We start from the raw sequence: 13,083 nt of genomic DNA, 5'->3' as shown, positions 1-13,083 counted from the left end.
GAAGACCGTTTAACACAGACAATAGGAATTTAGAGAGTTTATACCCAGCTATTAAATATTATTCCTAAGACCTAGAGAGTTACATATTCTAAACAAGTACTACCAGGGCCATTGTTAGCCTTCATGGTGGATTTTTGAAAACAGAAAAGAGCACCCCTTCCTCCAGGCCAGTGCAACTCAGGCCAAGGGCTCTACTCATAACTGATGGCCTTCTTAACCACACAGCGCAGCCCTGGCCCCAATTCATTCCCTCACCTTGTGGGCTACCATCCCCTGAAAGCCATGTGCAATGGCCCCAGTGCCAGATGCAACTAATTCACACAGGAACTACACACAATCTCTAACTTCTCAGCTCTTCATGAACCTCAACCATTTCCAAACTCGTGCCACTGGAAGGAGGAAACTTTTTGTTTTTTTTTTAAATAGAAAAGATGATTACAACATATGTCTGGTTATTTTTCTAAATGCTAACAGCCAGGGTAATTTGGGAAAGTGTGATGACACTTAAGAGCCAGAGGCAAAACTATTTTGAGGCAGAAGAATCTAAATTTACCAACATCCCCTTGACTAAATCAGTGAGGATGCAAGACCACAGGACTGGCACCTTCAATTAGATCCAAAGTATACTTTTTCACACTGGAAAAGGTGGGTAATTAAAATAAAAGAGGTGAGGGGAGCTAGAGTGTAAAAATGTTAGGTAAGTGGGTGAGTTTTTTGATATCAACTACATATACTTCAATCTATTGTTCTAACATAAAACCTACCAAAGATTCTGTATGCAAAACTGAACCACCTACACTCTAGTTTCTGATCACCATCAACTTGGCCTTTTTAGAAACAGAAATGGGCTTCTGGATTAAAAAGCATACCATAATAGTATTCTTAATAATTCCAAGAAAACCTACAAATAAGAACCAGATCAACTTTAAAAAAACTCAGCTCCTTTGAGGTATTAACATACTATCCTTAACAGCTCTGATCACTTGGGCAAGAGCAAGCAAAAATCAATGCAAATAAAATCAAGTCTGAACATCTAAAGCAATGAAGCACAAAACAGATGGCCTTGTTTGTCAGGTCAGGCTTTATATCTCCAGGACCAAAGAGAAGTAAGTGAGTTAATAACCAGCTGTCCTGACTGGGCTTCCTGACCTTAGGGCATTATTTAACCACTATGATGACACAGTGAATTACAAAGACTAAATGGACATATGAGCAGACAGGGAGCTCTGCAGGGCTCCCTGCCTACATGAAGGGCATTAAGAATCACTTCATATTAAGCAAAAGCAAAGCAGCTGCTAAGGTCAAAGAGCTTTGAAAAATATACAGAAAGCAGTGTGATACTAAAGGGGGTGGTGGGAAGGCTCCATGTTAACAATTTGATTTTGTTTTAAAATGAAAATATTTGACCAATGAAGTTACTCCTCCCTCTATGTTCAGACCTGGTGATATCATGTACAATCATCAATGCAAAACTGTATAAAACATGAATGAAACCTATCCTTTGTCTCAAATCTCCAACCCCTGCTTAATAACATTAAGAAATAATCATCATAATATATCCTAAATGATCATCTTTAGAAGATGAAAAACTAGAACTTCTCCAGTTTCCTGGCCCAACTGAAAGAATTCTGAATGCAAGCCAATATACTCAAAGATACACTGTACCTTACACAGCATGGCAGAGATTTCAAGTAACAACTTTTAATCAATTTCTGAACATTCACTTAGTGCAAGGGCTCAAACAGACCAGAGTTCAAAGTCTGGCTTTGCCATTTAATGGGTTTTGCCATTTAGTGGGTTACTTTTGGCAGTTAGCTTACTTTCTTCATTTAAAAAAACAGAAATGACATCTATCTGATAGGGTGGTTATGAGGACTAAAACAGATAATTTGTGTAACATATCATGCTGCCAGGTGCACAGAGAGCACTCAATAAGGCCATTTATTTAATTAAAGGAGATTTGGTTATGTTAAATGATACATTATTACCATTTAAGATCCACAAGTCCCTGGAAGCTTGGAAAGAGAGCCCTCAAACAGAGGTTTATAAACAGAAGGAAACATTATACCAAACCAAGGTGAGGGAAACAAACACCTCAGCAGCAAGACAAAGGCACTCTTAACAATGAATTTCAGGGACTTCTCTAGCGGGCCAGTGGTTAAGACTCCATGCTCCCAGTACAGGGGTCACGGGTTTGATTCCTGATCGGGGAACTAAGATCACGCATGCCGCAAGCTGTGGTCAAAAATTAAAACAAACAAACCAAAAAAACCAATGAACTTCATACAGTGAAGGGTAGTCCTCACGTGAAGGAAGCTGCTCAGAAGTGAAAGTCTGGTAGCCATGTCAATAGACACTAAAGGCGGAATCTTTATAACTAAAGAACAAATGATACTTAAATGGTTCTCAAAACTGAAAAGACAAGGTGTATTCAGTAGAACAAGATGAAGTCATTTTAAGATGGTAAAAACTGGAGGCTTCTATGAAGAAGTCTTTTATTATTATTTTATTTATTTATTTATTTATTTATTTAATTTATTTTTGGCTGTGTTGGGTCTTCATTGCTGCGCGCAGGCTTTCTCTAGTTGCAGTAAATGGGGGCTACCCTTTGTTGCAGTGCACGGGCTTCTCATTGCGGTGGCTTCTCTTGTTGCACAGCATGGGCTCTAGGCGCACGGGCTTCGGTAGTTGTGATTCACGGGCTCTAGAGCACAGGCTCAGTAGTTGCGGCACACGGGCTTAGTTGCTCCACGGCATGTGGGATCTTCCCACATCAGGGCTCGAACCCGTGTCCCCTGCATTGGCAGGCGGATTCTTAACCACTGCGCCACCAGGGAAGCCCGAGGAAGTCTTTTATAATGCATTTTTAAAAAAGATATATTCTATTTACTAATAGACATCTGAATGTCCAAGTAGCTTTGCCTCTAACTCTATGGATTTTAATTGGGAGTCTCTCAAATTTTCAAGGTAACGTATATCCCAGTCTAAGGCAACTGGTAGAACAAAGATGCTTCATTACGAGTACCACTTACCTACTACTTAACCAGCCCATCTTTGTTAAAAAGACCTCAAAGTCTCTAATCATTTTCTTTCAAAATATATTTTTTAAATCATGCTATTTAGACATTTAAAAAGTAAGCTTATAGATATGTCTATTAAACCAGTCTCCCATCAGAAAGCAAATAAGATAACAAAAGCAAAAAAACACTGTATCATTTGTACTTAATTATATTAGATGTCTAAGGTGTTTTATCTGGAAAATGGCATTTATATACAATATAATAGCAACTTCTGGATTGGACAACTTCTGCTACAAAAGAGGAAAAGAAATATAAACAACTAGAGTTTCACCAAACCAAGTTTTATTCATCAGTTTCCTATCATTCATTTAACATACGAATTTAGTACGATACCAATAAACACAACAGATAAAAATCCCTGCTTTCATGGAGCTTACTTTCTAACGGAAGAAGAAACCTAGTAGGGTATTTTTCAGGAACAAATTTTATTTTGATTGATTTGAGTAAAAGCTTACTAAGATAACATTAAAACTAAATAGTATGGATTTTGACTGACATAAATACATTCTAAATAACAGCACTTTATCTTGAAGGACCTCCACTTAGCCTGCAGCTAAAACTAATTGGTGCCTAACAGTTTTTTGTATGATCACATTTAACCATTACACCAACTTTATGTGGTTATTATTATTCCCATTTTCCAGAAGAAAACAAGGCTTCATTAATTTGCCCAAGAGCACACAGTTAGCGGCAGAAGCAGAATTCTTAACCACTAACCAATTAGTCCCATTCATTCATTCAATAACATTTACTGGGGGCCTTCCACTGAATAGGAATGATGGGAGACTCTGAAGATACACGATATCTGCCCTCACCTAGCTTACATGTTAGTACAGGAGACCAAAAACAAACAAGTAAACAAACAGATATACAAAACATATGAAGTATCAAGAAGAAAAGAAACACAGGAAAGTTGAAGAGAAAAGGATGGTCAGTGAAGACCTCTCTGAGGAAGTCACATTAAGCCCAGACTGGAAGGATAAAGAAAGAACTAGCTACGAACAAATGAAGGAAGGATGAACATTCTAGGAAACTGCATGGGCAAAATCTCTGAGCAGGAATAACTTTAGCACTGAACTAAGAACTGAAAGGAGGCTGGTATGGCCAGAACATGCTCTGCAAGTGAGAGAATGCCTTTCTCTCTTTCACCAACATTTCACCTCATTACTAAAGGCCAAATCACAGAGCACCTTACAGGCAGGGGGAACCATAATTTACTATCCAAACTAGATCATTTTTGACAGTAAAAGGGAGCTCTATTAATAATATTATGCTAAGACAATAACCAAGGTGGTCAAAAGCAGACTAGGACAGATGGTCATCCTACTTACAGGACTTGGTAAATAGCATGGTTTTTATTACATAATGCAATGAGAACCATTTAAAGGGTTTTTTTTGTTGTTTTTTGTTCTATTTATTTATTTATGGCTGTGTTGGGTCTTCGTTTCTGTGCGAGGGCTTTCTCTAGTTGCGGCGAGCGGGGGCCACTCTTCATCGCGGTGCGCGGGCCTCTCATTATCGCGGCCTCTCTTGTTGCGGAGCACAGGCTCCAGACGCGCTGGCTCAGTAATTGTGGCTCACGGGCCCAGTTGCTCTGTGGCATGTGGGATCTTCCCAGACCAGGGCTCGAACCCGTGTCCCCTGCATTGGCAGGCAGACTCTCAACCACTGCGCCACCAGGGAAGCCCCATTTAAAGGGTTTTAAGCAGAGGAGTGACATGATCTCATATATATGTTAAGAAAATCACTCCTAATACTTTATATGAAAAAAAAATCTCTTAAGGAACAGATTGAAGGGGGGTAAGAATGGACATAGGAAGCCCAGTTAAAAGGCCGGTGCTGTTTTGAGTATGAGATGATATTCTGGACTAGGCTGGTAGCAGTAAAGAGGAAACAGAATCAGCAGGTTTGCTGATAGTTCAGCTGGAGAGGTGAGAGGGAGAAATGAAGCACAAATCCTAGTTTTCTGGCTTTGGCAGCTATATAGATGGCACTACTATTTTGAAAAGGGAAAGACTGCCTTTTAAGAATCTCTTTTTTCTTTGGACTCAACAGGGTATTGACTTAGAGACAATGTGTATATTGGACCTTTTTTCAAATCCAGGTCAAAGTCCAAGAGCTCATGGTAGGTACTGCAGAGTGAGGACCATATTACTTACAGTCTTGCTACTGCCTCTGCAGGCCCATTTTTTTCTCACAAACATCAGAAGAATCAAAGCCCTCAGCTAAGTTCACCAATTCTTAGAACCTTAAGTATATTTTAAATCACATAACCTCTACCCAAATCTAATTCCTCCCAATGTAATATGATAAAATTCATTAGATTTAAAAACACTTTTATGAGTTATAGCACCTGGTTCAGCAAATTCAAAACAAAGAAGTGATAGTGAGCTACAGTAACATATTAAAGTGATATATAAAGTGTTAACAAACTACTCTGATATATTAAACTTTTTAAAGTGTGGCTACTCTATTGGACAGTGCTGATACTGAAGATTTCTGTTTCACAGAAAGATCTATTAATGCTATTCTAGAGTCTCTAATATGGAAGACTATTAATGGGAAATCATATATAACTAAACAATAGCTTCTCCCAAGCCATGCGGATACCTGGTTGATTTCCAAAAATACCCACTGGATTATCTAAAGCCTGTTAGATATTTTAAAGCAGTCATATTCTATCATATAACACAGAAGTTAATCCATTTAGAGGAAATCAGATAGCAGGAGCGCTCAGGATTAAAACAATCCACGTGCTACCTTTATGGCGTACTTTTGGTAGAAGAGTAAATATGAGCCTTAACAGCATAGTGGGAGTGCTGGATTGAAACAAGAGATGCTTTTGGCTTCACCCACATTATCCTGGTGACAAACCCCTCCTAGTAATGGCTGAGAACCTGTTTAATGCCTGGTTGTTAAGATACCCGCTTATGTTGGGCTCTAGTGAGTTAACATTTGCACATACCAGACAGGATGTTAACATGAGGTTGGCAGATGATCTACTCTCACTCCTACATTAAAGGCTTAGGAGGTTTTGAAGATGTGCAAATCAAGGTGGGTTATGGATGATTCACTCTGTTCAACATCAGCGGGGAAGAGGCCAAGGCCATCAATCAGATCTGAGATAAGGGAAATATTTTGGTCTAATTGTCTATTTTTATAGGGCTTATGCTTTGTTCCAAAAATAGATAGGTAAGAACCAGGATATATATATATTTTAAAATCAAATAAACATACTGGTAAAGCTTTTAATTGCTCCTCTACCCACTGGAATCAGAACCTCCTTCATTAAAATGAAATTTTAATACGGGGAGAAAAGGGCATTTGAAAGGGACAGAATCGTGAAAAGTCTACTGCCTGGTAAGATTAAAATGAATACTTCCCATTCATTGATGCTCTACAAGGGAAGAAGAAGAAGAAAATGTAACAGCAATTTGAGACCCTACCGTATATTGTACAATACTAGGTTCTTTCACATACTTTATTCCACTGATTCCTCACAACCTGAGAGATGGGTATTTTTATCCCCATTTTACAAATGAGGAAAGCTAGACCTAACAGGTCAAACAACTTTTTTTTTTTTTTTTGCCCACGCCACGCAGCTTGTGGGATCTTAGTTTCCCAACCAGGGATCGAACCTGGGCCCTCAGAAGTGAAAGTGCAGAGTCCTAACCAGTGGACCGCCGGGAAATTCCCCAAACTATTTTCCAAAATTCACATACTTGGTAAGAAATACAATCTACTAAGCCAATGCTTCTCCAAGTGTGGTCTACAAATTGTTATTGGTATGCAAGGTTTGATCAAATCGAACAGTGAAGTTAAACACAGCAATTTTTGCCTCTATAAGTTTACTCATTCACTTGCAGATGCTTAAAAATTTCCTTGGAGTGGTACTATTTGTATTTAAACATGTCTATCAGAAAATATGTCCAATAGATACAATTTGCTCATCCTAGAGATATGTTCTAAGTTTTCCAGAAAAAGCAGTTTAGCATTTTCTTCTCCCCCTGCAATTGCTTGTACAATGGAGAAGGCTGGGGCACAGCAGCAAATGTATATGGAGTTTATTTTGCTAAGTCATTTATATTTATCAAGCTTATCATTAATTTTTGAATTGACAATATGCTTGTCAATAACTCTGGGTGACCAAATACTGCCATATATATATATATATATATATATATATATATATATATATATATATACACACACACACACATATATATGAATTTTAAAAGGGAACTTTCCAATATAGTCAAGAGTTATATGAGGAGCTATTCATGGGAAAATAACTTCTCAAAACAAATTAGCAATGTTAAGAAATTTTTAAGAAAAAATTTCCAAAGCTAGAGATTTTTCACACAGGAATTAGGCCTCCATGTGTCTATTGGACCAAGTACAGAGCACAGGGGGATCATTTGGTGAATGATCCCGCCTTTAAGTATAACCCACTTTTCATGTTTATATATCTATTAAAAAAAACCACTGAAAATCATAGTCTTTGCAGAGACATAAATGGGTGTATATTTTGTAAACCTACTGTTTTTCAGCAATTCAGTTTAATATGATGTTAATAATTACCATCTAAGTAAACTTCTTGGATGGTAATTCAATTCATTTCCATTTCTTTTTTTATTGTTTCCTCTACTTCAACCTTTTCATTTGTTAAGTCTTAATATCTTGCCCAAATATAATTAAAATAAAGTAACACTAAAAGCATTTTAACTGCCAATGAGTAATGAAACTTGTGAAAACTTGCAGGTACAAAGGAGTGCATGAGAAAAATGAATATGCAGTCAGACATAATTGTTTCCCAACAGGTTTGTTCAAGTTCACAATTATAAAAACTGAAAATAGAACTTTAAAAAGTTAGTTGTAAAAATGTCTATTTTAAGTGTCTTTCTAGGAGTTTGTTCAGTTAGAACAGTTTTAAACACTGATCATGACATTCTTTACCCATTGCTGTGCAAAATTCTACTGTAGCAGACATCTTCTGCAAATGCCCAAGAAGAAATATTATCCTTTCAATAACTCTTTATTATGAAGATAGAAAGTTTAAAGACTTTGGAAATACAGATATAAAGGCTCTATGTTTCAGAAATCATCTGGGTATACTACACATACATGAGATTAATACATTTTAGAAAATTTCTCTCTTCACATATGTGTGAATTTAAAAATATAATCATGTATTAGAAAGCACATACATGTATATACATGTTAATTAAAATATATTTAAGTTAATTATGCTGAACAGATTGAGGGACAAGGAAAGATGTAAAAGTGGATAGTCTCAAACTTCAAGAAATATTAGCAGATACTTACAATATGCAAAAGTTTTAACACGTCCACAAACCTGTAAAAAACAGCAATGAGACATGTTTTAAATGAATCAATGGGGAAACAAATAGTCTTCTGAATTGGAAACTGGATACCTACACTTTCTCTGAGCTCATGATCTCCTTGGCAATATGATGGACTTTACTTTTCATTCCAGTATCTTCACCCTGTGATAAGAGTGCATTAAGAAAACATGAACTCATAAAAGCATAATGAAGATCAGCTTGGAGCTAGTCAGACGTACATTCAAGCTCTGATACTTATAGGTTTCAATTAGAACACATTTCATACTATATAATGTCTCAGATGGCAAACGTGGAGGTTTAGATGTGGTTATTAAACCATGATACAGGATTTGCTGAGAGCAATCGGTAATCCTCACCATTATCAACAGTGGACTGACAGACTGCCCCAGGAGCCCCAGAGCCCTGGTGGGGCATACTGTCAATGGTTCAAAACTGAAGCCACATTCTGCAGCCACTGAAGCCTACAGATATCACATGATGTGAGTTCTTGGGGTGCACACAAGTAATTTAAGATTAGGAAAGATTCAATAGGCATGTATATGAGCACTTCACCCTTAGTAAAGACACTCTAAGTCAGGCAACTTAAGTGCCATCTGAAAAGTGCTCTTCACAGTCTATACCACACACATGCCAACATTATAGCCACAGGCACTCTCAACTTACTTAAAATCCCTTTTAGAAATATGCTCTTACAGTCAAGGCAGTTTTATTCTAAAGAGCTGAAAAGAATTTATTTTAGTATGTATTGTATGGTGTGAAAATTAAAAGCTCTAGCAGGGACAAAAAATGTACACTTTTGAAAAAAAGAGAGGTGATTATGAATGAGGTCTCAATATTTATGCGAGATTATTGTTGTAGTTGTTTTCATTTAAATACTGATAGAGCTGGCTTTGACTCCAGGGCAGTAGAGGAAAGGAGAGGAGTTTCTCTCCATTTCTATTCTGGTGAAAGATCTGAACACTACATTTCCAGAGTGAAGGACAAGAGAGTAAACAAGGAACAAGCAGTCATAAAATTTCAGGTATTACATGTAAGGTGAAAATTATGACTGCTGCCATTAGAAGGAAAGTGCACTGATGTTTCTGTTGAAGAGATGTCAGATCTGGTTTTAGAAAGAGGCCTCTACATTCATGCTGGCATTGGCAATACCAGGACCCAGTTATTTTGTGCTGCACAGAGTGCAGTTGGACAAGGCAATGTCAAAATAAGGGTAAAAAGTGACCATGACAGTCCAGTAGTCAGTCACTAATAAAATGACAGGAAAAAAATAATGGTAGTGACTAATTCTTATTTATTTATTTAGGAAGTGAACTCTCAGATTATCTCAAAGTTTTACCCAATGTTTAAGTCTCTAAAAATAATAATAGTAACAGTGTGAAATAATAGTCTTCTTTTCTAAACTGAAATCATGGCTAGGATGCTAGCACATCTGCTTACCTGAGCATCGAGGAAAGGACTATCTTATTTCTTTTTTTTTTTTTCTTTTTTTTGTATCCATTTGCTTCCTCACACTGTCAGTCTTTCCCCATCCCCACCAGGATAGAACAGTGCTGCGTGTGGTGGCCACGGGGGTGCCCCGCTCAGACAGCCCATCAAGGGAACCTGTTGCAGGGAGCCAGGCTGACCGAGAGCCTCTAGCTGCTGCACATTCAGAGTCACCACAGCAAGAACATCAGGCCACGAGTCCCGCAGGCTGCCCCCAGCAAGGATGACCAGGAAAGGGTACTAGAGCCAGGCCCCCCTGCCTGATGCAGACCCCTTAGCAGCCTGATCAAGACTTTCTCAGAACTGCCTTGGCCTGAGGCTGCTCTCCCCCCAGTCCCTCCTCCCCTCTCTCCTAGCACAGGCCACACCTGCAGGGAAGTCAAAGGCTTTTCCTACCACTCCTGCTTCCTCCCTCCCTCCCTCTTTCCCCTCACAGGCAATTGCCCCAGTAAGTCTCCTGCAAGTCCTGCTGCTGGTCTAACCTTCTTGGTATCTATGCCTAGGACACTGTAGGCAGTCAACAAGTACTGTGTGAACGCACAAACCTCTAGAAGGAGTGAGGCTGTGGAAAGTACATGAACTTTAAGTTGCAAGGATAGAAGTTTGGGTTCCTGCTCTGCCATATGTTATCTGTAACCTTAGGAAAGTTTCTGAGACCTGAGCCACAGCTTCATCATCTGTAAAATGAAGATAATACCACCTCTGGCAAGGGTTGTCAGGAGGATTAAACGAAATAGTTTACCTAAATTCCCTAACAAAAGGTCTCATTAACAACTGTGAGCTCATTCTGCTCCTACCATTTAATGTAGCTACTTCTAAGAATCCTTTACCTTTCCCCTTCACCAAACTAAATACAGCCCCAAATAATCCTATACTCCCACTAGTGAATCCCTTGTTCAATTGAGCCTAACTGATGAATAAACTTTATTTTCATTCTTGACTTGCCTATGAGAGGCTTAGTGTTTATTTTACTAGATTTTAGAAAGTGAAATCTCATTAGGGATAGGTATCTTAATACTCTGAAACTTAAGCTATTTCCCTAAAGCTTTAAGTAAAACATGCTTTAAAACAAACACACCAATATAAAATCTGAAACTGCAGTTCAGTACCAACTTATGCCTGAGATTTTTAGAGCCCCTTTAAAAATTTTTTTAGGGGGACTTCCCTGGTGGTCCAGTGGTTAAGAATCCACCTTTCAATGCAGGGGACATGGGTTCGATCCCTGGTGGGAACTAAGATCCCACATGGCACAGGGCAACTAAGCCCCAGCACCGCAACTACAGAGCCCATATGCTCTGGAGCTTGCACACGACAACTAGAGAGGAGCCCACGCACCGCAAGGAAAGATCCCACGTGCCACAGCTAAGACCTGACACAGCCAAAAATAAATAAATAAATAAAATTTTTTAGGACTTCCCTGGCAGTCCAGCGGTTAAGACTCTGCGCTTCCATTGCAGGGGACACAGGACCCATCCCTGGTCGGGAGCTAAGATCCCACATGCTGTGTGGCCTGGCTCAGCCAAAAAAAAAAAATTATTTTTTTAAGTTTGTAGCCTTCTGGATTATGGTGTTTTCCAAGAAGATACAGTACACAGTGACTTTGTGTAGATTTCAGTTTAGCAGTTTTTAGAAAAAGACTTAAGCATGATAATGTATGCACTTGAATATGCATCCTATTTTAAAAAGCCTCCAGGCGGATAAACTAAATTATTAGTGGTAGTCACTCACAGCGGGGCAGGATTAGGAGGTGTGAGGATGAGGGAATATTTTGTATGCTTCAGTTTTTACAGGACTGGCTACGTAAGTTGCAGGTCTGATGCAAAGTGAAATGTAGGCATCTTGTTCAAAATTATTAAGAATATCAAGATTGTGACAGTAGAGCATTAAATGAAGTGAGGGCCCTGTGTGACTGTACAGGTTGCTGGCTCATGACGCCTCCCCCAAGCCTTTATAATTTTTATTAACCTTATTTTTTATTGAGGTATAGTTGATTTACAATATTATATTAGCTTCAGGTGTATAACATAGTGATTCAAAATTTTTATAGATTATACTCAATTTAAAGGAATTATAAAATATTGACTATATCCCCTGTGCTGTGCAATATATCCCTGCAGCTTATTTATTTTGTACATAGTAGTTTGTGCCTCTTAATCCCCTACCCCTATCTTGCCTTACTTCATTATTTGGAAAAAAAATTGTTTTTACCTGCTTCCAGAATTTCAGTGTCAGAACCAATGTATAAAAATAGATGCAGTTTAATGAAAGGATGCTCAACATCACTAATCATTAGAGAAATGCAAATCAAAACTACAATGAGGTATCACCTCACACCAGTCAGAATGGCCATCATCAAAAAATCTACAAACAATAAATGCTGGAGAGGGTGTGGAGAAAAGGGAACCCTCTTGCACTGTTGGTAGGAATGTAAATTGATACAGCCACTATGGAGAACAGTATGGAGGTTCCTTAAAAAACTAAAAATAGAACTTCCATATGACCCAGCAATCCCAATACCCTGAGAAAACCATAATTCAAAAAGAGTCATATACCACAATGTTCACTGCAGCACTATTTACAATAGCCAGCACACGGAAGCAACCTAAGTGCCCATCAACAGATGAATGGATAAAGAAGATGTGGCACATATATACAATGGAATATTACTCAGCCATAAAAAGAAATGAAATTGAGTTTTTTGTAGTGAGGTGGATGGACCTAGAGCCTGTCATACAGAGTGAAGTAACTCAGAAAGAGAAAAACAAATACCGTATGCTAACACATATATATGGAATCTAAAAAAAAAAAAAAAAAAAAAAAAAAGGTTCTGAAGAACCTAGGGGCAGGACAGGAATAAAGATGCAGATGTAAAGAATGGACTTGAGGACACGGGGAGGGGGAAGGGTAAACTGGGACGAAGTGAGAGAGTGGCAATGACATATATACACTAGCAAACATGAAATAGATAGCTAGTGGGAAGCAGCCACACAGCACAGGGAGATCAGCACGGTGTTCTGTGTCCACCTAGAGGGGTGGGATAGGGAGGGTGGGAGGGAGATGCAAGAGGGAGGAGAAATAGGGATATATGCATATGTATAAGCTGATTCACTTTGTTATACAGCAGAAACTAACACATTGTAAAGCAATTATAC

At 38.5% G+C, this 13,083-nt stretch overlaps 1 protein-coding gene across 8 annotated transcripts in view; it reads right to left on the bottom strand.

Annotated features, from left to right (window-relative positions):
• The window catches only part of FGD6 (FYVE, RhoGEF and PH domain containing 6), a 110,313-nt gene that overhangs the window by 48,587 nt on the left and 48,643 nt on the right, over positions 1–13,083 (bottom strand). For 7 of the 8 annotated variants that reach the window (XR_014252175.1, XR_014252176.1, XM_082418790.1 and 4 more), the window contains 2 exons: positions 8,520–8,587; positions 8,406–8,436 (listed from right to left, as the gene is read on the bottom strand). The exons of the other annotated variant lie outside the window; for it this stretch is intronic. Coding sequence is in view for 5 of the 7 variants with exons in the window: in XM_082418790.1 (XP_082274916.1) it covers positions 8,406–8,436; positions 8,520–8,587 (99 nt within the window). In the remaining 2 variants the exon portion in view is untranslated. The remainder of the gene's footprint in view (positions 1–8,405; positions 8,437–8,519; positions 8,588–13,083) is intronic. 8 annotated transcript variants of the gene reach the window in all.

This window comes from Balaenoptera physalus (assembly GCF_965194825.1).
Source record: "Balaenoptera physalus genome assembly, chromosome: 13".
Lineage (NCBI taxonomy): Eukaryota > Metazoa > Chordata > Mammalia > Artiodactyla > Balaenopteridae > Balaenoptera > Balaenoptera physalus.
This window is presented reverse-complemented; position numbering and strand designations above follow the sequence as displayed.